Genomic DNA, 27792 nt, shown 5'->3' with positions numbered 1-27792 from the left:
TGCTACAAAGAGTAGGGAGTCGTACTGCCCCGAGTGAGTGGATAGAAAGGGGGGGTAGCTTTCCCCAATAGCAATAGGAATAACAGATTGCCCGGAGAAAGTACATACCTCGGGTTACAGCCGCTTCAGGTTGTATCTTTTCGGGTTGCGCTCTGCGCCGAACCCGGAAGTACCGGAACAGGTTACTTCCGGGTTTCGATGTGTGTGCATGTGCAGAATAATAATAATAACAATTTATTATTTGTACCCCCCCCCCATCTGGCTGGGTTTCCCCAGCCACTCTGGGTGGCTTCCAACAAAGATTTAAAATACATTAAAATGTTACACATTAAAAACTTCCCTGAACAGGGCTGCCTTCAGATGTCTTCTAAACGTCAGGTCGTTATTTATCTCTTTGACATCTGATGGGAGGGCATTCCACAGGGCGGGTGCCACTACCGAGAAGGCCCTCTGCCTGGTTCCCTGTAGCTTTGCTTCTCGCAATGAGGGAACCACCAAAAGGCCTTCGGTGCTGGACCTCAGTGTCCGGGCAGAATGATGGGGGTAGAGACGCTCCTTCAGGTATACTGGGCCGAGGCCGTTTAGGGCTTTAAAGGTCAACATGCTAAATTGCGCTTTGCGCATAAGCGCCGAATCATGACCTACGTGTGCGCAGATGCGGGTTGTGAACACTGTGGGTTGCGAACATGCCTCCCACATGGATCACGTTCGCAACCCGAGCATCCGCTGTATTCTTATATGAAACTAGCTGGCCCGGCCACGCGTTGCTGTGGGTCATCCCTGTGATTCCCCCTACCCTGTCCCGATCCATGGCCTATCCCGCCCCTCCTCCCTCCAACCCCCTGGCTCATCCCTGTGTTTCGGTAGGATACCCTTCCCTCTGTTTTCCCCGGGGAGTGTTGTCCCCTCCCTCCTGTATCTCCATACATTGGCCCTTGCGCACGCATCGTGAACATTTTTATATATGAAATAAGAACATGAGAAGCAGAAGTTATTATTGTTTAATTTTATTTTTGGGGTTGTAATTTATTTTGGTGGGTATTGTATGATTTGGGCGTTGTTGTGTGTTTGGGGTGTGTGTGTTGTTGTTGTTTTTGTTGTTGTTATTTGGATTTTCTAATTTTGGAGTAGGTGACCCAGAGAACCCAGAGAACTACTTTAACAATCCCGACCCAGGGAGGGGGATCAAATAGTGAAGACCCACAGCCCCATAGCAACAGAAGGCGAGTTCCGAAGCGCCCGAGCTGTTCGGTTCCATAAAAAACCCAGGAAGTGGCAAGGGGAAGGTAGGAGATTGTAAATCAAGGGGGAGGGATTGGCCACTTCCTGCGTTTTTATTAAAGATGCAGAGGCTTGCAATCAGTCATAGTATAAAGCCTAGGTTAAAAGGGGCACGACTGCCCTTACTTAAAATGGCCGCCGGAGCCTCGCATGTGACACAATGCCTGCTAAATTTCAAAGTAAAAACCCCTTGTTGTGCCCCCAAGTGCGTTGCTGTGGGTTATCCCCCCCCCCGGGCCTAGTGGGGACCTGGCAGCCTGGAAGGGGCCTACATAAAACAAAGGCCGCGCTCGCCCTCCCCCCCCCCGGGCCTAGTGGGGGCCTAGGGTAATGGCCGCCTTGGTGGTTTCAGTTGCTTGGTTGATGATGTCATTATTTGGCGCTGCCCTTCAGAGCTTTTGCTGGTGATGTTTAAGGTATGAAAGCTGTGCTTTTGGGGGGGGGGGAATTATGCCAGATTTCTCCCTGATGGGCAAAGTACGCTTTGTCCTAATTTGATGCAATTTGTTTCAGCGGTTATGGAGAAAGGCTGTGACCTCTGCGCACGCAATGCCTACATACACACACACACACACACACACACACACACACACACACACATATGATTGCTCATCAGCATTCTATAGCACGAAGGCCAAAGAGCTATGCAATTCTATCCCACTCAACAAGCACTTTGTGTGTGTATATTGAACACCCCTCCCCCCTTAAACATACACCAATCTCATAAGGGATGGAAAACCTGTGCCCAGCCAGATGTTGAGCTCCAACATCCACCCCAACCAGTGTGGCAAATGGTAAGGGGCTATGGAAGTTGTAGTCCAACAAGGCTTGAAGGACCACAAGCATCCCATCCCTGCTTGTGTTAGACTTAAAGATACTTCAGCTTCTGTTTGTAGCCAAATGGCTCAATAGTCTTCAAAAAACCAACAACCTGGGGAATACTTGCGGTGCAATTCAAGAGTTAAAAAAATGAAAGAAAGCTTCCTTGGATAAAGGGAAATAATCATATTCACAGCTCTTCAGTGAACTTTCTCAGGTGCCAATGATGTAAAATGAAAGGATGTGTCTATAATATGGGGTATTATAACTACAGACCCTCCAAATGTCCCTATTTTCCAGGGATATCCCTGATTTAGAGAAGCCATCCTGGTTTCTGATTTGATCCCAGAATGTTCCACTTTTCCTTAGGGTGTCCCTATTTTCATTGGAGAAATGTTGGAGGGTATGGAGTTATCCAACGCCTGAGCTGTCTGAAAGGAATGTTTTATTATGTTTTTATATATGTTGGAAGCTGCCCAGAGTGGCTGGGGCAACCCAGTAAGATGTGTGGGGTATAAATAGTAAAATTATCGTTATGGAATGGGAGTGGGATGTCCCCATTTTCATCGGAGAAATGTTGAAGGGTATATAACTATGAGATAACTTCCAATATGTGCAATGCTAATGTTTGTTTTAATCTGTTTTTAGTTTACCACTGATTTTAATTGACATTGCTGTGAAATAACAGTGATATACAAATAATTTTATTTTTAAAAAAATACATTTAAAAATACATAATTTATTTCATTCCCATTCAAGGCCTCGATGATTCTGACTTTTAAAAATGCCTTCTCTTTCAGATTTAATCAGAAACTATTGGAGAGTTACTACTATGATATTTTCTCCATTTTATAGGCCATCTGTGTTTTCTGGCAAGGTCAGAATCAGACCCAGAAGTAGCACACAATATATGAGATAGGAAAATTACCTGGCCTTCCAGAGATTTATCAAATTTAGTGGCAATCCTCCAGATGAATTCTGGGGATTACTAGCAGAGGAACTCCTTGATAAAGGAGATCATATTGAGACGCTTTTCAGATCAAAGTGTAAGATCCTTCTTACCTTTGTAGAAAAATAACACTATGGTCAACAACTCATGGAACCGACAAAAGATAAGGAAACATTAATAGAGTAAGAAAAGCTGCTGGGTTAAACAGCCAGAGGTTTCTGACGGGTTATTCCAAGAGAGCATGACCATCCAAACAAAATTTTCACTGAATGCTTTACATAATGCATGCCTGTAAACTGCATTGTCTTTGTTACTGGTTTCGCTGCATTTTTGTTTGTTTATCTCAAATGCCCTTAGTCACATGTAACACCACTGCTTAGTGTGAAAGAGAAAATGTGTGGGCTTCTGGAAAGGAGATTGAAGCTGTTTTGCTTCTTCTCTTCCTCTTCCACAGCCCACACTTTCTCAGAGCTACAATTCCAAGAATGGTTTAACATAAGCAATCCCCTTTTCTGCAAACTGTAGCTCTCTGAGGGGAACAGGGATCACCTAACAACACTCAGAACCCTTAAACCATAGTTCCCAGGATTCGTGCGGAGTGGGAACCATGACTGTTTAAAGTAGCATAATTCTGCTTTAAAAGTATAGCACCCAAATAACTTCTACCATAGAACAGACAAATAAATAGTTCTTATGAATAAATAGATTGTTTAAAAAAGACCAGCTCCAGAATATTGGGGTGTTTCATCTCAAAAAAATGAGAACTCTCTGTCTTTAATGGACTCTACCACTTTCACTTTCAGTTCCACATTAATTCAAAAACTCAAATACAAATGCCAAGATGTGAAAGTTACTGTGACGACTTCTGAGGCCTTAATTTTGAGACATTCGCCTATTTCTTTTTTTATCCCTTTTTACATTTATATCCCCCTTTCTTCTACACAGGGTAGTGCACATATGGTTTATGGTTATCCAGGCATTGACCCAAGCTAGTCTCGCTTAGTCGAAATAAAATAAAAAAAATTCCTTCCAGCAGCACCTTAGAGACCAAGTTTGTCATTGGTATGAGCTTTCATGTGCATGCACACTTCTTCAGATACCGTGCATGCACACGAATGCTCATACCAGTGACAAACTTAGTTGGTCCCTAAGGTGCTGCTGGAAAGAATTTTTATTTTTATTTTTTACTACGTCAGACCAACACGGCTACCTACCTGTAACTAGTCTTGCTTAGCTTCAGCAAAATGGCAACCTCATGTACCTTCAGCTCATACCCCAAGAATAAGGATAATCTGGGCTTGACAGATTACAGTCAAATATTTAGCTAGTTATTTTGTACTGGTATATGAGTTTCAGTCTCTGCCAACAGCAAGTCGTCTTGTTCTTCAGGCTTGTATAGCTTGTTCCTCAGCTTCCTGCTGCTTTCTTGATCCAGCTTTCAGTTAAGCACCCCAGGCCCTTTCCAATTCCCATATCCTCATGCCTCCACCTTTCCTCCACCTCCTCTGTTCCTGGGCACTGTATGGGGTTTTACTCTAAGTCAAACTGATAACAAATGAGGGTTGTTTGTTTAAATTTCATTAAAACTTCATAACTGATTAGGAAGAGTCACAAACAGCATAGTAATTTTTATTTTCATTTAGGCATAAGAGTTTGGTATAAAATATACAGTCACAGATGCATGTTTTCTGTGCTTAAGCTATGCCAGCCTGCCCTCTATAATGACCAATAAGAGCATTAAATCATTTTTTAAGCTAAGGCAATCAGATTTCAAATTGGATTTTATCAGCTCTTACTTTTCATCACTTATTAGGCACGCTCCGTTTTGTATATCTGCCCGAAAAAGAAACTATCAGCACTAATTACTGGCTGCTGTGAGTGCACTGAGTGGGATACTTATTGTTCTTCACTTATCTCGTATTTAAGATGGTAAGTTCCTGACCATGGTAGTCATGCTGGAGACTGCAAATAAAATCATAATCTGGCTCAGACAAAGAGTGTCCCAGACGGTGGAAAATGACAGATGCTGCAGACTGGCAGAAACGCCAAGCAGCTGACTGAAAGGATATCATTGGCTCAACTGGAGAGGTGTGGCTTGGTTTCTGACTGGCCCAATGAAATGTTGCTTGGAACCGTTTCTATAGCAAGGCAGATCTTAATACACAGAGAATATCTGAGGGACAGCTCCATGAGATCACACATGTGATATTTACAGCTTGTAATTTTAGTGTTTCTTGATACCCTGTCTGCTTTGATTGATTGAGGGGGTCATGCGGAGTTCTTAAACTTCCAGCAGGTTTGGTGCCAAGACCACAAAGGTTTGCCTGTTCAAGCATTATATGAATACTGCTTGGTGCCAGCGGTTTAATATTACTCTGGCAGGACCCTCCAGTGAAGAGAAAAAGAAAAGAAAAATCTGTACCAAACTTTGTTGCCTTCGTTGCTTTTTAAACTTGGGGAATGGTTGAACAGAACAGAACTATGCCAGAGTTCAAAAAAAAGGGGGGGGAATCAAACCTGACCTCCTGCTTTGTAGCTTTTTAAAAGTGTTAGAGCACTACATCTTTTTGTGCCAAGCTAACTCAATATCTTATGAGCATGGGGTGTCAATCCTATTTGCTTTGTGCAGCAGATGAACGGAAAGGAGTTAAGAGTCAAAAATGAAACTGGGAAATTATTTACCCAAGTAGCCTGTTCCCAGATAGAGCACAGATGAGCATTAAGTTAAACCGAGGCATTCTGAAACAAACGTGCTTTGGTGCCAAGGAGAAAGGGCAAAAGGCAACTATTTGTCTCAGGGCTAATGGGGAAAGATGTCACATCAAACCCAATCCTACATCCTGTGGGCATGTCTCTGACTCCCCCCTTAGTTATCACTTACATGACTGTCACTGTTTCTGGTACATAAGTAAAAGTTCACCCATTTTCTCCCTTGGGTTAAAACTAGTGAATATTTTAAAATAGAGAAACAATATTTTCCTTGTAAGTAAAAAAAAATGCTAATTTTTATTTTAGCCTGGGAACTGCATACACTGTATGAAAAAGGCAATGTTCACAAGACATACTGTGGTTGATAAGAAGTGATGGACTTCAGTTATGTAGCACAGGAAGACTTTTGAAACCACAAAAATTACAACTCCTAATAATTCCAAGAGGAAAACTGATCATTGGGGGGGGGGGCTGTAGTTCACTGCTAAAACCTCTGCTTTCCATTCAGAGGGTTCCAGTTTTAATTATTGGCATCTCTGAATGGATCACTACTTTTTTTAAAAACGATTTTATATCTATGTTATATTTGTGGAGGTGAAGCCAAGATGACTTTGTTCCAGGCAGGATGGATGGAGAACTAGTACCACTACAATGCTATAGATATGGATATAGATATGGATATAGATATAGATATAGACAGAGATAGAGATAGATATACTGTAGATATAGAGGCTGTAATCCTAATTACTAGGGAGCATCCCAGAGGCCACTGGATGCATTAGATCTCCCTCACTAAAGGTGGAGACAGATATCCACCGTTGGAGAGAAAGATAAGAGTGTCAGATGACTCCTCTGTGGTGGTGCTGAAAGATCTATAGCCAGTTCCTCTCCAACATCAGAACTCTGATGCTGGAAGGGATGAAGAGGAGACATTCTAGGGACATTCCAGGAGAAGCTCTGGAGCCACAGGGCTGTATCCAACATTCTCTGTTTGCTAGAGCAAGGGCTTGCACAAGCGGACAGGTGAGTTTTAATGTTGTGCCAACAGAGAAATCCAACATAACAGTTGGATAACAGGAACATAGCAGAAACTCATTGCACAATCTATTGTGCAGCAACCTGCCTATGCATTCTCTTCTCTGTTATTGGTCTTTTCTAGTTCACAGTCTTGTTAAGAGGTGACAACATGGCCAACTATAGTTCAGTGAGTAGTTTCTGTTGTGGGTGAATTAAAATCCAGTATTCATGTATCCAGTAACCTGTGCTTGAAATAAAATCCCTTAAGAGCAGTTGGAAAGTCAAAATTGCTTGAGAATATACACAAATAGAAAGTGTACTGTTGCTTAAATTTTGTACATTCAAGTGCTGCTTAAGTATTTTATTACAGGAGAGAAGGCAAGAAATACCACTGAAGTAAATTCATTTCTTTTACCTATCCATTTAGAAATATTTTTTTGCTTGAATATCTTTAAAAGCATTTGCTTTTTCTTCTTTCCAGTTTCTGAAGGCAATAGTTACCTTTTCTCACACAATCACTTCTGTTTTCAACTTGGCAGAGTATTAGACTGTGAAAGAAATTTACCTTGGCAATCTATTATGCACGGGTTCTTTGCAAAGGAGAGCTTGCTATGAATAATGCTATTAAATAAGTTTCTCCCCACACACACCCCGCCCACAGCATGACTTCAAAATGCAGAAGGTGATAACACATTTTTATTTACAAAGTCTTAGGTTGCTTATGCATTTGGTGTTTGGGAGCATGACTGCGTACATTCCTTTGTAACACATTCTATGCATGCATTTCCTTATAGCTGACTGAATACATGGTGTTGAACCCTTTTACGGAGGTTTATGTATTTCGCCAGTAGCTCAGGGCTTAAATAAACCACATATGAACATACATATGTAGATTATTATTTTTTAAGTCAGAATTTGAACTGAGACCATGACACAGGGAGTCTTAACCAACTACCCACATACTGAGTAATCTGAAACACACACACACACACACACACACACACACAGAGAGAGAGAGAGAGAGAGAGAGAGAGAGAGAGAGAGAGAGAGAGAATGCTCCTATTATAGTTATGGTAGAGAACCCTTCTGGGTTTAAGCTGTTAATCCTGGATGTTTTCTTGAACTCAACTAGATGGGAACAGAAATTAGGGGCAAAGAATTAGCCCCCCCTCCCTTTTTGTGTGTGAAATGGACCTTATATCAGTTCAGAATACCTAGGAGCATAGGAAGCTGTCTTATACAATACCAGACCACAAGTTCATCAAGCTTAGTATTGTCTACATCAACGATAGGGAGTCTGTGGCACCCATCAGCAGAAACCAGCATAGTCAATGGTCAGGGATGATGGGAGATGTAGTCCAATAACAACTCGAGGGCCACATCCCTGGTCTCCACTGACTGGTTTCAATCAGGAGATGCCAGGGACTGAACCTAGGAACTTCTGCATGTAAAATATGCTCTGTACCACTGAACTACAGCCCTTATCCCAGTCATTCAAAAACTTGTAGCCAAAGCAATGCAAAAACGTGATGAATTTCAATCATGGAACTCTCATGTTACATAGCATTATTCTCTGTTGTTGCACCCATAGCTGTGGTCACCCGCCCACTACTCATCTTGGGAAAATATCTATTACAAGGTAACGTCTATTACTGGGGTAAGGCAAGTACTGTACATCATATTATAGTTTTGTTGGAGTTACTAAAAGAAAAAGAAAAAGTGTTAGTTACTGAATTAATAGTGTTGCCCATATTTACACCACCTGAAAATCTCATGTTCAATTTAGAACTAAATGGCAAAGCCTGCATATTGTTACCCTGTGTGTTTTAATCAGCTACAGAGTGCTTGATGTTGACTTACAAGGAACTCTGAGGAATAAACAAAAACAAAGCTATTTCTCTCCTGTCTCAGTGCTGATTGATTATCAAATGAACTTATGGTATACCATCCAATTAGTGAACATGCATCAGTTCCTCAGATAACAAATGAGTCTGGCCAGCCACTAAGAGAGATCTCAAGACTTTCAAATGACAGCAGAGCATAAGTAATTAAAGATAGCAACTGTAGATGCATAGGCACTAATACACAGGAAATATCTTGGTCATTACTGCCAGTAAGAAATAATAATATGTAAATGAGCAGTCCATTGCAACAGCAGGCTAAGAAAGCCTTTTTAGAAAAATAAACCCAGCCTGATTCTCTAAATAGTATACCATGTGTTCAGGTCTGCCAAAGAGGTTCCAAGATGAGGTGGTGGCATCTGGAGGGATGATATTTTGAGGGGTGGGATGTCATTTGTGGACCCCACCCCCCGAGAAGCCTGCTTGCATATTAATGTTTATATTGTTAATTATGCTGGGAACCAAATGGTTGAAGGGCAGCACACACATTCATTAAATAACAAACAAACTGACTCCATCTAGAAGGGAAAGTGTTCTGAGATGCAAAGCAAACACCTGCTATGTCCCAATAACTACAGGTTACTCCCTCATTTGTATATGGACACTGAAGTTGATGACACTTGACACAAATATATCGTGTCATTGTTTTTTCTTTTTTGTTCCTCTGCCCCTCCCCTTCAACCTTTTGCCTCTCATTTCTGCAGAGCACTCTGTCAAATAGAGTTGTCAGAATAGATTACAGAAACCTTGGAGGGGCAAACATCATAATTTCTTAAGGAGCTCCAAGTAGCCAGTTTTGGGGGCTATGTTAGGTAGCTGGTGAGGACTCTTTTGCCCACAAGACATTTTCTGTCTGGGGTTGGTAATAATATTTGTATGCTTTTATTTACCGGTAGCTGAATAGGCTGGTTTCTGCTTGCTGTGCTCAGTGTTTAGATTTCAGTGGTTCCATTTTATTGCTGTATTTTATTGCTTTATCGTTTACTACCCAGAGAACCCACAGGACTGGTTTGGAAAAATACATAACTGAATAAATAAATATCTCTCCCCCCGCCCAAACACCTTAGAGAAAGTGTGAGATAAAAGAGTGTGATTTTGCCTTGGACATGTATATTGGCTTATACAGTGGTACCTCGGGTTAAGAACTTAATTCATTCTGGAGGTCCGTTCTTAACCTGAAACTGTTCTTAACCTGAGGTATCACTTTAGCTAATGGGGCCTGCTGCTGCTGCTGCCACGCCTCCTCCTCACGATTTCTGTTCTCATCCTGAAGCAAAATTCTTAACCTGAGGTACTATTTCTGGGTTAGCGGAGTCTGTAACCTGAAGCGTCTGTAACCCGAGGTACCACTGTATCTTACCGCTATCAAACTCATTCTCCAAATGTTGATCCTTGCGTAGCCAAAATGGCATCACCAACACTAAGTCTGGGGAAACCCCAAGGTTTGCAGAACATCAAAAATCGTTTAGAAAAAACAAACCAAGGAAGGGAAGAACCTCCAAAAAGTCAAATGAGAACTGAGCATGCTCAGCGGCCACAGAATGCTAGCTGATTGCTACAAGGAAAATAGCAGGTGGTGGTGGAGAAATGGAACTGAATGAAGTATTCTGGAAGGTGATATGGCTGACTGGCACCCTTAATAGGAACACTCCTCATTTCAACAGTTAGTTGTGGGTTCCACTTGAAGCTATATCTATAAGCAATGTCTATTTCTATAGTTTATTTATTAAAAGACTTATACACCACTTTTCACATTATGTATCTGTGAGGGACAGGGGATATCGCGAAGTCCCTCCCCTCCTGAGTTCAAGCCAATCCCCGAGCACAGGGGGAAGCAGAGAGAGTTCCGATTCCAGTGGGGAAGCAGGAAGTCGTGTCCGAGGCTCAGGCAAGGTAGAGGAGCCAGGGTCCCAGGTGGGACAGGAAGGGGCGAATAAGGGCGGGAGACCCATCCCCCCAACTCCGGAATTACGCAGAAAGAGGAGGGGAAAGAGGATGGGTCTGCCAAAGCTTTTGTGTTGGAGAAAGACGCGCCAAAAGCCATTAGGAGGTTCTGAAACCGACTGACCACATCACTCCGTGTAAATAGCAATGACTTAAGCACTGTAAATACGCAGCACCAATAAAAGAATAAAATGCAGAGCTGCGTAGCGTCGTTACTCTGAAGTAGTCCGCTCCGGCCACTGTGACAGCAACCTCCTAATCCTTTTTGGGCTACTTTGGAGTTGCCGGGATGAGCGTGTCAGAGGCGGAGAGATGGCGGCAGATCGCGGAGCAAGCCCAGCAAGAACTGCAGCAGCTGTCGCTGCAGGCGCAGGGGGAATTGAAGGCAGCTAAAGAAGAGACTAAGAAGGTCCAGGACGACCGGCTACAACTTGCGGAACAGGTGAGAGCGCTACAGGAAAGAGAGCAGGAATTAAGGGCGGTGGCGGTAGACCTCCAAAACAAGCTGGATGCAGAGAAAAACAAGGCGGGAGGGGCACCCCAAGTCCAAGTGCTGCCAGGAAGGAGAGCCGGGACGCTAGTAAGCAAGTTTAATGGAGACCCGAAGGAATATCAGGGCTTTGAGACTGAGATTGTGTATGCTCTTGAGCTGCACCACGATGAGTTCCCTGATGATGAGCACAGGGTAGTGTTTATTGTGGAGCACCTTACCGGGGCAGCCAGGGAGTGGCTAAGACCGTTAATTGCAACAAAGAATCCTTGCATGAAGAATGTCAAACTATTTCTAGAAGGTTTGAAAACGATGTATTCGTCCGATAGTCATATGGACCAGACTAAGGAGGAACTTCACAATTTACGCCAAGGAAATATGACAGTTCGCGCGTATTGGGCGAAATTCACCATGCTGGTGCACAGATTGGGGTGGGAACTAGAGTCACCCCCAATGCAAGCGGCGTTCTACTTGGGGTTGCATGAGGAGGTGAAGGATGAGCTCTCGAGAGGTCCAAAGCCCAGTAATATGGATCAGCTGAGCAAAGCGGCTCTGGCGGTGGGGGTGAGACAGGAATCCCGGTGGAGCGACAAGCAAGCAACGCGCGCAAAGCGGGCTTGGTTCCCACGGTCGCAGGAGAAGCCACCCCCCCAACAACCCTTTCAAGCCACGCCTGGGGCCAGTCAGGACCAGGAACCCATGCAGATTGATAGCGCGCGCGCGGGGGCTTTTCAAACCCCAGCGGCGCCAAGACGCAAGGAGGGAAGGGGTGGGAATTGCTTTCTCTGCAACTCCCCCCAGCATCTCGTCAGAGACTGCCCACATCGCAGGGAGTGGCAAGGAAAGGCGGGAACGGTTGTGCCCTCCCCCACTGACGCAGCACCACAGCAGGGAAACGGGAAAGCCTGGCTGCAGGAGACAAGGGGCAGCAGCCAGGCACAGTCAGCAGACAACAGCCCCTGCCCACCCACCCGCACAGAGAGGAGCAGAGCCAGCCCACCCCTCCCAGAGCAGGAGTGGTTCTAGAAGTGACGCTCACGCTCCCAAATGGCTATCCCCTGACAGTCCTCGCCTTAATTGACAGTGGGGCGTCAGCGAACTTCTTCTCGAGGAACTTTGCAGAAGAGCACCAGATCCAGCTTCTGCAGCTGGATTTTCCTCTGCACGTGGCGACCATTGACGGCAGAGAGCTGCTGGGAGGGGCCATCACTCATCAAACCCCCCCCCATGAAAATGACGGTGGGCAGGCACTCAGAGACACTGGCATTCAACGTCACCACCATCTCAGACCCCCCCATCGTCTTGGGCATGAGCTGGCTGGCGCGCCACGACCCCTCCATCAGTTGGCACCAGAGATGCATCACTTTTGGATCGGACTTTTGCCTGGAACATTGCATGCAGCACCAACCAGGGGAGGGGCCTCCGATAGCCACGGTGGCCACCATGCACGTCAAAGGGGGTGAGGCGATACCCAAGCCGTACTGGGACCTGCAGGAGGTCTTCAGCGAAGCGGAGTCCGACCACCTACCCCCACACAGGCCTTTTGACTGCCAGATCAACCTGGTGCCAGGGGCAACTATACCCCCAGCCAAGCTGTACGCCATGTCAGACCAGGAACTGGAGGATCTGCGCGCTTTCATCGACAAGAACCTCAAGCGGGGGTTCATCAGAGAAAGCAAGGCAGCAGGGGGCAGCCCGGTCTTCTGGGTGGACAAGAAAGACACGCAACAGCGCCGTCTGGTGGTGGATTTTAGACGACTGAATTCAGTGACAGAGCCAGTGGCTTTCCCCATGCCCAGAGTGGATGATCTCCTGACAGCGGCACGCAGGGGCAAGATTTTCACCAAGCTAGACCTGAGGGGGGCGTACAACTTGATCAGGATCCGGGAAGGCGATGAATGGAAAACCACGATGTTCACGCCTCTGGGCTCTTTTGAATATCTGGTGATGCCCTTCGGGTTGCAAGGGGGCTCAGCATGCTTCCAGGCCTTCATGCACCACGTCCTGGGGTCCCTCCTCTTCAGGAAATGCTTGGTCTTCCTGGATGACATCCTTATTTACTCCAATGACCCAGTGCAGCATGTGAAAGATGTCAGGGAGGTGTTGCAGCGCCTGAAGGAGAACCACCTGTATGTGAAGCTGGAGAAGTGCAAGTTTCACACCAAGGAGGTGGACTTCCTGGGCTACAAGCTGTCAGACAAGGGGCTGGCGATGGACAAGGACAAGGTGCAGGCCATCCTGGACTGGCACAGCCCCAGGACGCGCAAAGATGCCCAACGCCTACTAGGCTTCGCCAACTTCTACAGGAAGTTCATCAAGAACTTCTCTCGCGTTACGGCTCCCATCACTGACTGCCTGAGAGGCAAGCAGAAGTTCAGGTGGACACCAGAGGTGCAAGCAGCGTTCGAAAGCCTCAAGAGGGTGTTCGCCTCAGACCAGAACCTGTTCCACGTGGTTCAGGACGCGCCCCTACGCGTGGAGACAGATGCTTCTGATAAAGCTGTGGGCGCCATTTTGTTGCAACTGGACGCCAACAGAGAGTGGAGACCCTGTGCCTTCTTCTCCAGGAAGTTGACCCAGCCAGAGCGAAACTACACGGTGTTTGATCGGGAACTTCTTGCGATCCACGCTGCGTTCCAGCACTGGAGACACTTCCTGGTGGGCGCCAAGCACCCCATCCAAGTGTGCACGGACCACAAAAACCTGGAGTTCTGGAGAACTGCCAGGGTGCTCAACCAGCGGCAGATACGGTGGGCAGAGTTCTTCTCGAACTTCAACTTCTCCATACACTACATCCCGGGAGAGCAGAATGTCAGGGCGGATGCCCTCTCCCGCAAGCCAGAGTACATGGAGGAGGAGGCGCCACCGGCACCCAGGCACATTTTCCCCCCGTCAGCATGGTCCTGCGGAGCAGCAGTGGTGAGCGAGGCAGAACTCACAGCACTGACGGCAGCGGATGAATTTGCCAACCGCATCTTCAGAGAACTGAGAGGGGGGGGAGCAGGCAAAAGACTTTGCAGAACGCAGGGGGCTGCTTTTCTACAAAGGTGCACTGTACCTGCCCACCACCCAGCTTAGACGTACGGTCCTCAAGCAGATGCACGACAACCCAACGGCGGGTCATTTTGGGAGGGACAAAACCACTCACCTAGTCATGAGACACTTCTGGTGGCCAGGGGTGAGGGAAGATGTTCGAGACTATGTAAGGGGCTGTGACACCTGCCAGCGGGCAAAGGTGGTCAGAGCAGCGCCACCGGGATTGCTGGAGCCCTTAGCCACGCCACACAGGCCGTGGGAAGTGGTGTCCATGGACTTCATCACAGATCTGCCTTCTTCCAGGGGCAAGACCGCAGTGTTGGTGGTGGTGGACCTCATGTCCAAAATGTGCCATTTTATACCGTGTGCCAGGGCGGTCTCTGCAGAAGAGACAGCCAAACTGTTTGTGGATCACGTCTTCAGACTGCATGGATTACCCTTAAGGGTTATTTCGGATCGTGGCCGCCAATTTGTTTCCAGGTTCTGGCGGCGGCTCATGAACCTCCTGCAGGTGGAGGTCAGCTTGTCGACGGCTAGACACCCGCAGACCAATGGACAGGCGGAGAGGGTCAACGCCATTCTGCAGCAGTACCTGAGATGTTACGTCAGCCAGAGGCAAACGGACTGGGTGGATCGCCTGCCACTGGCAGAATTTGCCTACAACAATGCGGTGCACGTCTCCACAGGGGTGTCGCCCTTTAAGGCCAATTACGGGCGTGACCTCAGATCTTTCCCAGAGAGGGAGGGGGAGGAGGAGGAGGAAGGCCCACAGGCTGAGGATTGGGCAGAGGAACTGGAGACGGTGCACCAGCAGCTCAGAGAACACTTGGAGAGAGCCAAGGAAGCGTACAAGAGGGGGGCAGATCGCCACAGGCGACCGGGGGAGGTCATTAGGGTGGGGGACAAAGTTTGGTTGTCCTCGGAGGGCCTTCCCATCAGAGGGCGATGCAAAAAGCTGGCGCCCAGAAGGTTGGGCCCCTTCACGGTCACGCAACAGGTCAACCCGGTGGCATACAGGCTGGCACTGCCAGAGGACATGAGGGTGCACCCAGTGTTTCATAGATCGCTGCTGTCGCCGTACAGGGAAAGCAGCAGGCTCCGAGACAGCGAACAAACCCCTGAGGGAGGGGGGGAGAGGGAAGGCAGGGAGCAACTCAATGAGGCCACAGCCATCCTGGATTCAAGGTGGGGGGTGGGGGGACTGGAGTACCTCATGGCATGGGAGGATGCTCCACCGTCCCAGAATGAATGGGTCCCAGCCACTCAGATACAGGAGGAATTCCTGGTAGAAGAATTTCACGCCCTCTTTCCCCATAGACCCAAGCCCTGGCACATGGAAAGGGAGGGGGAGGAAGCACGGGAGAGCAGTTCACCATGGCGCTGGGAAGCGGAGTTTGAGGAACCAGAGGATGAGGTATGGGTGTCACCGAGATCCACCCAGTCAGAGGAAGGAGCAGATTGGCAGAACATTTTTACCCCCACCAGCTCTGACGCCACAGACTTTTTGGGATTCCCGTCCTCCCAGGCTTAAGGGGGGGGCTTGCAGGACTGGGGGGAGGTGTTCACACCAACGGGCTCGGAAAGCACTGAGTTCTTAGGCTTCCAGTCGTCACCGACACCTGGGGGGGACCTGGGGAGGGGTGAAGGAGAGCTTGGGAGGGGGGTGGATGTGAGGGACAGGGGATATCGCGAAGTCCCTCCCCTCCTGAGTTCAAGCCAATCCCCGAGCACAGGGGGAAGCAGAGAGAGTTCCGATTCCAGTGGGGAAGCAGGAAGTCGTGTCCGAGGCTCAGGCAAGGTAGAGGAGCCAGGGTCCCAGGTGGGACAGGAAGGGGCGAATAAGGGCGGGAGACCCATCCCCCCAACTCCGGAATTACGCAGAAAGAGGAGGGGAAAGAGGATGGGTCTGCCAAAGCTTTTGTGTTGGAGAAAGACGCGCCAAAAGCCATTAGGAGGTTCTGAAACCGACTGACCACATCACTCCGTGTAAATAGCAATGACTTAAGCACTGTAAATACGCAGCACCAATAAAAGAATAAAATGCAGAGCTGCGTAGCGTCGTTACTCTGAAGTAGTCCGCTCCGGCCACTGTGACAGTATCAAAGCAGTGGACAACTATACAAGCAACCACACCAAAATACACATTTAATAAATGAGATCCAGCGCTGAGGGCCTTCTGTGAGAAGGTGAGGTTACAGGGAACCAGGCAGAGGGCCTGCTCAGTAGTGGCGCCTGTTCTGTGGAACGCCCTCCCATCAGATCCCAAGGAAATAAGCAACTACCCTACTTTTGAAAGACACCTGAAGGCAGCCTTGTTAAGGGAAGTTTTTAACGTTTAATGCTGTATTGTGTTTTTAATATTCGATTGGGAGCCACCCAGAGTGGCTAGGGAAACCCAGCCAGATAGGCGGGGTATAAATTATAAGTTATATTATTATCTTATATACCACAAAGTACATAAATAAAGAGGGAATCACTGCACAGAAAAATTAAGGTCCAGTAAAGGCTTGGGAGGGGGGGAATATTTTTAATTCCCTGCAAAAATACATCACTGAAGATGCTTGCAGGCTCTCTGGTGGGAGGAGACTGTTCCATACTATATAGGTGCCATTTTAAGAATGTGGTTATCGCTATATAGACCAAAGCAAGCCATGGAACCATCAAAAATCTGAATAAATGAGCAGGTTCCTATGAAAGAAGGCATTATTTCAAATAATCTTAAAAGCCAGAAGTAAAACCTTCAACTGGATTAGGTAGCATGTTGGCAACCGCAAGAGAGGTGGTGTATGGTAGGAGGACCCTTTGAGGAGCCCAGCAGCCGCATTCTACGCTATATTACCGTGTTCTGCTTCATTCTGCAGTGGGAATTTTATCATGGAAAGGTCAAAAGTGCTTCCCAGGTATGTGGGTATCAAAGTGGTATCTCGCTGGGCATGGAAAGCAGTATGCTGGCTTGGGTCCAATTCCCCAGGGCTCTTTTTCTATTATGACCCAATTGCTTTAGTCCAAAAGTTTACATAAGAAGCACAGTGAATGTTGTTCTCAAGTTAAGTTCAAGAAGAGAGAGGTTTCCATCAAAGCTGCTGAAATTTGATTTTATTTCAGGTATTGTAGTTAATTTATTAAAAAAAAAAGAGTAAATAGATTTAGGCTGTCAGTTTTTAGTCACACTGTGCCATCAGCCTGTAACAACTGATGCAGCCAATGTGGCGGATGTAACAGTAAATTTTATTACTTGCTGGTAATTGAATTGAGGAGGTTTACCTTTGAATAGATTTCATCCAGCATGGTATCTGACATGCTGCATGGGATTAACATCTTTGGTCTATACATTTAAAACACATTCGAGAGACAGAGAGTTGATCCTGTGTGACTCCAGTGTAACCAACATTTTTATAGAAACGATAAACTTCACTTAACACTCCGCCCCCCAATAGAGATTGGCTCTATTTCACAGATCTTAAATAAAAATCCACACATCGGCATTCTAGTAGTAGTGAAAAAGAATAGTGTCAAAAACACATTGAGCTGTGTGATGTGTCTTGAGATACGGTATAAACAAGCACCACCACAACCTGCGCAGACTGAACAGTGGAGCCAAGGAGTGAAAAAGGGTGACACCTCCTGTTAGCCTCTGAAATTGGCCCCTAAGAATCATAGTACGGTCCCATTAGCAAAGGTGGGCACCGCTGCATGTTCTCAACCTGATGTGATACACAGCCCTGGTGTCTAGTCTGTTCTTATGAGCATAACATTGATGTATCAAACACATGCTTGAAAAAAAAGACCAATTATCTCATAAGGTGCAAATCCAGAAAAGTTTGCCTTCAGGATTGATTTTTCTGATTTTTAATGCTACTGGTAGCAAATGAAAAGTTTGAAGACTACCCTCAAGGACTTGGTTTTTCTAAAGATTATGACTAATTCTTTCATTTTTATTTACTTTCAGAAAGACATTGTCTCAATTCAGATGTAATGGGAAAGTACGGTTTCCTGCTATGAGAATGAGCTGGGGTAGGCTTGCTCCACTTTCCATTCTTCTCTTTTTTCACACTGGGAAAAGGAGATAAAGACTTCCGCTTTTAATTTTAAACTAACCACAGTTCCCCAGAATCAAATTGTGCTTTCATATTATGGCTTGCTCACACTAACCATAGTTTAAACAGTTCCTGTGTTTAGATGTCATGGGGAACTTTGGTTAATTTAACATCATTTCACTACATGGTGGCAAAAACAATAGCATCACGCTAAATGGTATTGTGAGTCAGCCCTAACAATGGTTTTCTATTCCAGCTGGCCATGTATTCTGAACAGTGCAGTCTGTTTGAAAAGAACTCATATTCAAGTAAGTTTTTTCATGTTCATCTAACACTTCCATTAAGGTTTTCGTAATACAATTTTGTAGTATGAAACAAATTAGGTGTTCCACACAGATGAAGCCCTATTCAGTTCCAAATAAAAAAAGGCAAATCCTGTATCTCTTAGTGAAGCAAAATCCACTGAATTAGACAGGATTTTTTTCGGAGTAAGACTAAAGGCAGCAGGCTTTGGCTCACATGATCATAGTGTCTGCCAAAGCAACCACACACAGTATGAGGTTTATTCTTAGTAAGTATAATCCAATAAGAATATGTCTGTAGGTGTGTGATAGGCCTAATTTTTTCTGCCATCTCTGTCAGCCCTTATTCTTTCTGGAACAGCAGTTGTGGGGAAACTGATTATGTGCAGTAAAAAGTGTGAGTTTCACTTTCTAAACTGAAAATCAAATTATTTTTCACTGCAAACTGCACCTTAAAGCAACTGCTCAACACACAGTATTCTTTATTGGGACAGCTCGATATTAATTTCACTGGATAAGAGCAGAAATTGATGGTACACACTAAGACCCGGTTGCATCTCTAATAGAAGATGAGCACAAACAAACCTCAAAAATAAAGTAGAACAACGAACAAAAGAAAACAGTTTTATTATATTTTTTCTGCCATCTCTGGCACACCTGTAATTTTAATTTGAATAGCTAGTTCTGATCCTAAAGCATAAATGGTTTGCGTTCTGGGTGCTTAAAGGAATGCCTTTTCCTACATATTACCCCTTACGATTATGACAACTTCTGGAGATTCAGCACATTGCTTTTCTAGGACTTTTTCCACAGTGGAACTGCCCTTTAGTACTCCTCCTCTAAGGAATACCATCTGCCAGTTTGTTCCAGACTTTTAGGCGATTAGTGTTTCAAGAAGGTATTTGTATTAGAGGGAAATAAGTAGTGCTGGCTCTATTTACACCGGTAGTTCTGCTTCCAATTTCTAGTTCGCTTATACTGGATTTGTACTTGTAGCATTACAACAAGCCCCAGAGCATTTTCAGCAGTAGGTTCCACCCTTGATGAGGATCACACCGATTGACTGTTGAGCATGAACTGGACTGCAGTTCTCAGGATTGTTGGGGAAGATAAATTGCTTTGTTTTGCTTTAGTTATTTCTACAAAAAGCAAATGTATCTCCTGGACTTCTGAAATCTCTGGTCAGCTTACAACTATTTAAACAAGTACTTAAGACGCAATCCACCTTACCTTCTTTCAGCATGCCAACTTTTAGACACTTCATAAAACGACAGGCTTGGCAGGACTTGCGTCTGCGTTTTGTAATTTCACATTCATTTGTTGCTGGGCAGCTGTATTCTATGTTACCTGTGGCATTCAGGGTGAAGAAGAAAAAAGAGAGGAAACCATTGATTATTAGCGATCAAGTTCTTGTCATAGAAGCATAGATATTGCCAAAAAAGTGCCTTTATTGCTAAAGGTAAACTTTGCTTTTTTTATTCCCCTAATACCAATCTCTAGATGGTATACAGCAAATTTAAAGCATAATATATATAAAAAAGGCATGAATAATTAACACAACCAAAACCAAACTGACCTCCGAAAAGAAAATATTAATATTAGCAGCTTCTGAAAGAAGCAACGACATCATATAAGCCATAGCATTCAGTTCATCATATTACATCAAATGCTTGTGAGATGAGAATGGTTTTAACTAGGAGCAAAAAAAAATAATTATTCTCAAAGCAACTTAAAACCAAAGATATAAGAGTTGGTGCCAAGCAGGCCTCACTGGAGTGTTCCTTGGGGGGTGGGGGTGGGGGGTGGGGCACCACCACCACAACAACATGAATAAATAATAACAGAGTTAAACAAAATAATGCTCTGTTTCCTGGAGGCATCACATAGGCCATTGTAAGAAACAGATATTAGGCTTGATGGATCTAGCACAATTCTTTTTCTTAACTTACCCAATGTAATATTTGTAGTATAAGCTCAGCTGTTTGCTGTATTTGTACATAACCTGATATTCACAGTTACACTCAGAATGATCCTGTTTGTGATGTTAGTACTTCAGGGGAAGAATAAAAACGTCTCTCCTCATCAGTGCTGCCCCATCTCGCTTTAAAGGTATTTTGTTACTTTCTAACCCTTTCCCCCTGTGATTAAGTGCATTAGTATCTTAATGAAAATGCATTCTGTTTATTGCTCTCTTGGGAAGTGGGAGGTCATCACACCAAATGCATAAATTGTCATCAGAGACAGTCCAGGCATAATTGCAATTTTGCTGCTCCATGTTTGCTGCACTCAGAGTCCACGGAAGTCCCCTGAAACATGCACAGATTCTCGTAATTAGCATAGAGTCTGCCTGGGACCACAGCAGTGATGAAATATTTCAGAGTTAATCACACTTTGTAAACACTGATTTATATTGACTACCTTTCTCCAGACTGATGTCTCCTCATTAAATATCACATTAGCGGATTGCAGGATTGTACAAAGATTCAAATGCTTTGCAACTGCTAACTCAACAAAGAATAATACCATGCATGCCACTGATGCTGCAAAATAGTTATATATTTGTGGTAAGAGAGTCCCACATGCCATAAAATTTAAATGCTCAGCAGAAACAGTGCACTAAATTAGTATTTTAACTCAGCACATATTGGGCTGGGGCTGGGAATTGAAATCTTTTGCACCATCTTATCTGGTCTGTGTAAGTCAGCCAAATCCACTATAGAAGTGGAATACACAGCCACATGGAGGAGCACAATTCAGTGAATTTGCATGGGTGGTGCCAGAAGAGGATGAAGGGATGAAAAACTTCTCCCATCTTGATACCCATAGCCCCACCACCACCACACTGTTGGATCCTGTGGTTATTTGGAGGGTGGGGGAATACACTTTTCACATACAAATTATAACTGAATGGTAAACTGGACATTAAAGCAAGGCTGTAATTCTAAATCTACTTCCTTGAACATTAAATCCATCAAAATAAATAGGGTATACTTCAGAGAAAACATGTTAAGGATCCTATATAATGTGGAATATATCCCCCCCTTTCAGCAATCTAACATGTGGGACAAAGCTTTCCTTTCCCCAAATATGAACTTCACTGTTTTGTCTGCCTCCAATAGATTTCATGGTTCCATCATTTGAAACACTGCACATACGTTTGGGTTACTGTGCAGTTTATAGCATGCCTGACTCAAGATGAAATCAAGTACCCACAATCCTGAGCATGTAATCTAATGTATATTGAAAGGACCAAGCTAAATATGGTTTTCATTGGAACTACAACATGGAGAGAGGGAGGAGTTAATCCTTTCCTACCCTGCCATGATCCTGATCAAAATCAGGTTAACACTTCATGTTAATTCTTGTAAAAACCTTGGCATGGCTGATAAAGGTATGCTTGATGTCATATCTAGTTTGTCTCTAGGTCAATATGAAAAGCCAGTCGTTAACAGAGTGTGTTTACATAGGATGAGTGTAGCCATTTCTTTTCAAGCCAGGGACAATCCTGCTTTGCCTATTTTGGCATGTGATACTGTCTCAGCACATTTTCACACAACAACAAAATGCGCCTTTGAACGTCTCCCTATTGTGTGCATGTGCAACTGTTGCTAATGAAGAATAAATAGTGCCACAGAGCTATTTTTAAATTAAACATCTGTTCTAACCAACATATATTTTACATTCACATTACAGGCACAGGAAAATTAAGAAGTGCCCAGTTAGAAATTCAACTGCTTCGATGTATAGCAACAGGTGGTAGCAACAATGAACACTGCATAAAAGATTAGATGAAGCCTGAAGTTCCAGCGGAATATCAGGTGCCAGTCATTTCCTAAACTTCCCTGAGCCAGAAAATGTTTGGAGGTGGTTATGTATTGGTATCAGGGAGAAGAAACCAACTTCATATTTGACTAGGGTGTGAGTGGTATTTCTATTTCTGCTGATGCTTAGCCAAAAGCCACGTGGTGGGCTGGGCTCCATTCCTCATTTTCTGGTAAAATATAACCATTTCACATTTCTGTTTTGTCAACCCATTTGGATCACAGTCTTGCTGTTTTATTTTTATTTTTTACAAAGATGCATCTCACAGGCCGATACAGGAAAAGCAAACCTCAACAAATTAATTCTGAATATTTTAGGCTGCCTGTTTAAACAGCTTGGAGGTCTTTTGTCCAAGTAAGTAATATATACATTTAGAATTTAATAAATATGAATTGCTACCACAATGTCACTATTGGAAACTGATCCTTCAGGGGTAAAATAAAACTAGCATGATGAATGCATTCTTAAATACTGTATGTGGTTCTGTTAATCCATACTGAACCACTAGTCCAAATTTTCCAACATTTCCCAAATATGGCCAGTTTTTAAAAGCTTTAAGCATGGATCAAGGACCTATTGTCTCATAGATGCTGAAGTAGATTATCTGGTAACATAGGTCCATGCTTGCACAAATAAAATGCCTCATTTCATTTTTAGCACTTGTCTTAAAAATGAAAAAGAATGTTATACTACAATTGTGCTGTTCCATGCATCCATTACACTATTAAAGGTAAAGGGACTGCTAGGTTGGCAGGAGCAGGGACCCATTGTTTCACCCCGTCGTGGGGATTCGAACCGCCAACCTTCTGATCGGCAAGCCCTAGGCTCTGTGGTTTAACCCACAGCGCCACCCACGTCCCTATTACATAGATTAAATAAGAGTTCAAATTTCATGTGCCCTGAATATCTGAAGTTTCTTTTAAGGTCTTCTTCTTCTTTAAAAAGATAAAGGTACCCCTGACCATTAGGTCCAGTCGTGGACGACTCTGGGGTTGCAGCACTCATCTCGCTCTATAGGCCGAGGGAGCCGGCATTTGTCCGCAGACAGCTTCTGGGTCATGTGGCCAGCATGACTAAGATGTTTCTGGAGAACCAGAGCAGCGCACAGAAACAGGTGGGCAGTTTTCAAACTACAAAACAGGGATGGCTAACCTGTGGTCTTTGGGATTTTTGTTAGGGTATAACACCCATCATCCCCAGCTATTGGTTATGCTGGCTATGGCTGAGGATAGCTGGTAATCAGAGAAGCATCTGGAGGCTAACAAGTTAATCAGCCTGGCTATAGAGACATCAAAGTGTTTTTGAAGAACCTCCAGAAAATCTGCCTGTAGGTTTTCTCTCCATAGATATGTAGACTAAGATGTATACAAATGTTACAGGCTGTCAAGAAGAACAAAACACACTCTTTTTGGCACCTACTAATGTTTCTGTCTGGACAAATCTATCCAAATATGTAGAATGTTGGCATGTGCTTTAATCTAGTTTTTGGCTTACTGTTGGTTTTAATTAATTTTTGAACATTTTAAATAGCTGCTTTTAACTGGGTGGTTTTTTAACGGATAATTTCATTGTTTTATTCTTCTTGTAAACTACTTAGAGGTGGGTTTGGGGTGGTTTTTTTTTGGCAATCAAGCGTTATATAAATTTTATGACATAAATAAATATTTCCGGAATTAGACACACCAAATGAGGGCAAACCTGCACATGGTACAAACTTGAATGAACCTACATTACACAAGGAACAAAATCAGCTGGACAGCTTAAGGCTTTTACTAGAGCTGACAAGAATGATAGAGCAGTTTATAATATCTTCTGGCTGACTTTCAGAAAGCCCTGCACTCTGGTTACTTATTTTAAAAAGTCTTTTGTACAATTAGTTTGGGGGCGATATAATTTTTTCACTGACAATTTTATACTCTTGCATCTGGCTGACTGAGAGAATAACAGAGTGCCTGAAGTGCCAGGGCACAATTTGTATCTTCCTTTCAGTGCCACAATGGACTTTTACAGTTTGGCACTTAGGACCTGAATAATGCAGTGTTACATCTTAAAATAAATATATATTCATTAGGACAAAGCCCTGTGTTGTGAAAATGCAGTGAAATCTGTGTCAGGTTAGAGTTTCTGTTTTTGCTCCACATACCCAGGAATGTTTACTTTTAGTGTTTTTGTAGAATTTCAAACAATGGTTTTATTTTCTTAAGAGAGACAAAGGAAAATGACATATGGTTCTACAAATGAAATTAGTCCCTATTAAAAACTGGACACACACAAAATCAAAGAAGGGGAGGCAAACTCCTGCAGCCAATCAGAAGCCGCGGAAGCCCCGTCGGATGTTCAAGTTCGAAAGAACGTTCACAAACTGGAACACTCACTTCTGGGTTTGTGACGTTCATGAGCCAAAACCCACGAGTACTAAGGCATTCGTATAGCTGTCAAGTTCTCCCTTTTTTAAAAAGGGAAATTCCCTTATGCTGAATAGGCTTCCTCGCGAGAAAAGGGAAAACTTGACAGCTGTGGGCATTCGGGATCCAAGGTACGACTGTGTGAAACATTGTTTAGAGAAGAATAAGGGGGGGGGATGTGATAACACTCTTCAAATATCTAAAGGGCCATCGCACATACAAAGCTTTCTGATGCCCCAGAAGCCAGGGCTACAGCTTAAGTTACAGGAGGGTAGATTTTAGTTAAACATTAGCAGAATGGCAAGAGCAATTTGACAATGAAACTAAATACCTAGTGGGCTAGTGTGATTTCCCTCATTTAAAGTGTTCATGCAAAGGCTGGATAACCAACTGCTGGGGCTGCTCTTCACTGCTTTTCACCGATTGCAAAAACTTCCAAGAGTCGGTGAGGTGGTTATTAATTTTATTTATTGACTAAGACTACAGATGCATGGCTTCTGATTTGAGTTCTGCAGGCCAGCTGTGCATGTAACAAAATCAAAGTTCAAAGCAGTCAGAGCTCTAATAATAATAATGGCACTGACCAGGGCTACTGTCTTCTGTGCTATTAATAAGCCATGCTTCTTCTTTCCAATGTTTCTCATTCAGAGAGGCCTTTCTGCATGACCAAACAAAGTATGTTCCAGCCAAATTCTGTTCTTTGGCTGATATCCATGCAAGTTGATCCAGCACTCATAGCACGGTACTCCTTCTCTATGTATAGTGTGTAGAGATGTGTGCTATAGACATGAGAAGGACAGCAGAAAAATACCAAAGAAAATTAAGCTTATGAGGCAGATTTGGCAATCTCAAACGCTAGGGGAAAAAAGTGCTGGACAAGCAATGCAGCCATTTGCCTTTGTATAAACAAGGTAGCAGGCAACCGCTGGAGAAACAATGTGGGCATAACATAGACTCCTGTGCAATCACAATAGAAAATAGGTTCAATATACACAGGGAGACTATCCTTGTGGCTTGTACAAAATATCACATAAGATTCCTTCAGGATCTCAGACCAATCTAGTCCACCAGCCTTCCTCCAACACTGGCTTACTTAGGCAGATCCCTCCAGAAAGCTCATAAGCAGGGCACGATGGCAACAGCCTTTTCCTGCTCCACGACCTTCAAAAACTCTCAAGAGTCTCCTCCAGCACCATAATTCAAAAGCATCAATAAGCTTGGGACCAAGTAATAAGCAGATTGCCTTCCCAATATAGGCAAGTGCAGTCAGTGAGATTGGAAGAGACTCCAGGGGATGAACGGTGACTCACAGATTGCCATCTAGTGGCAATATGGAAGTGGGTCTTCTTTGTTCTCTAGAATGCTGTCACCCCCTACTGTTCAGGAGGCTCCATCCACAACATTTCTCAGCTACTTTCTTTAAAAAAAATGTATCTTTTTGTCTGAGAATTTCTGACTATCAATTGCTGGCTTGTACTGGTTATTATTTTCACTAGTTTACAGTCCAAGTGTTGTCATTTAGTTATGATGACTTTATTTGCTGGTTATTTATAATTTATATTATCTGTATATATGTATTGAGCTCTTTTAGACCTCTTGGCTCTTTGGTCTTTTTGAGTCTTTGACTCGTCACTGTAAGCCAGCTCAATATATTTATATATAGCAAACTGTCTCTGTAAGTTGACTAAACAAATAAATAAATGATGGGTGTCCTATCTTTTTAGCCACTATCTATGCATTAGACCTATCTTCCATAAATTTTCTGATGCCTGTTTAATGTTACCTAAGGATAAGCTTAGTCTTGTGGTATCTTATGGCAGTAATTCCATCAGTTAAATTATGCATTGTGAAAGTATTTTCTTTTGTCTGTCCTGAATCTACTGCCAACAATTTCACTAATGACCCTCAAATTCTAGCACTATGAAGATAGAGGGCAATATATATCCCCATGCCATTACTAATCTAACAAAGCTGTATGGCAGGAATGGGGAACATCCAGATCTTGTTCCAAATAAGGAACACAAGTCTTCAGAATCTGGAACTTGGAGATCTCTGCAAGTTCCAGAGTTCTGCAGAGTTCCGCTGAAGAACTCTTTCCCTTCCATTCCTCTTTAGTCCTTAGCTCTGCCCATTAGTGGTATAAAGGCATTGATCATTTTCCACAGGAAATGCAGATTTCAAGGGGCAGGGAGGACTTCTCACACCTGCTCTATGTTGTCTCTCTCCAACCCTAAACCCGTAATCTAAATTAAACACTTCAAATGCTTTCCCCTATTGCCATATAGAATGTGCTCCTAACATTGAATCATTCATTTGTCATTTTTCTGTCATTTTTCAGCATAATTTCCATCTCCATTTTTGTTGTGGGGCTACCAAAAGTGTATATAGTACACTTCATAAGTAAGTACACTTACCGCACTTGTTTTATTTTTATTTATTTGCTTGGCTTTTTCTTAGGTTTGTTTTTGGCAGAGTTGGTGGCCCCTTTATTTACCCATTTGACCAAGGTTTTTAAAGGGCAGCTTTCTTACCTTTTATATCTTTCCCTGCTCATTTACTAAGCTGACATCTCCTTAGAGTTGTTTGTACATATATATTTTGTCTGATCATCTATTATAGTATATTCAAAATAACTTCTGAGCACACTGAAAAAAATTACTCTCTTTTTCTATTTCCTTTTATTTGTCAGAGGTTTCTTCTTTTGAAATCAAATGCAGCCATGCTGGACATTCTGGGTTTCTGATTAATTCAACAGCACTTAACATCTCATACCATATCCTGGGCATCAATCAGAATTAAGTGAAGGATCACCTCCCCTCTCCTTGACTCCAAATCAAGGAGGGCTACATGAGATGAGATACTAGATCTCCTGTTTCACAGAATTTTGGTAAATAGCAGCCATGGAGAGGGGATATTTTAATTGTGGAAACGGTGCAGGAAGAAGGGATTAAAAAGGCCTCCCAGTTTGGAACTTCTCCACACACCATAACTGCTATTTGCAAAAAAAATAATAAGGAAATGGTAGATATATTCAGGTATCTGTTGGTCCCAGCTCCTGCCAACCTAGCAGTTCGAAAGCA

At 43.9% G+C, this 27792-nt stretch overlaps 1 protein-coding gene across 8 annotated transcripts in view; it reads right to left on the bottom strand.

The window, feature by feature from the left end:
* The window catches only part of ESRRG (estrogen related receptor gamma), a 210962-nt gene that overhangs the window by 128609 nt on the left and 54561 nt on the right, over positions 1-27792 (bottom strand). For all 8 annotated transcript variants that reach the window (XM_035111330.3, XM_088666684.1, XM_035111338.3 and 5 more), the window contains one exon: positions 19716-19832. In XM_035111330.3, coding sequence (XP_034967221.1) covers positions 19716-19832 — 117 coding nt within the window. The remainder of the gene's footprint in view (positions 1-19715; positions 19833-27792) is intronic.

Source organism: Zootoca vivipara, chromosome 3 (assembly GCF_965207765.1).
Source record: "Zootoca vivipara chromosome 3, rZooViv2.hap1.1, whole genome shotgun sequence".
In the NCBI taxonomy this organism is placed as follows: domain Eukaryota; kingdom Metazoa; phylum Chordata; class Lepidosauria; order Squamata; family Lacertidae; genus Zootoca; species Zootoca vivipara.
Note: the sequence above shows the minus strand (reverse complement) of the source record. Positions and strands in the feature narration are given on the sequence as shown.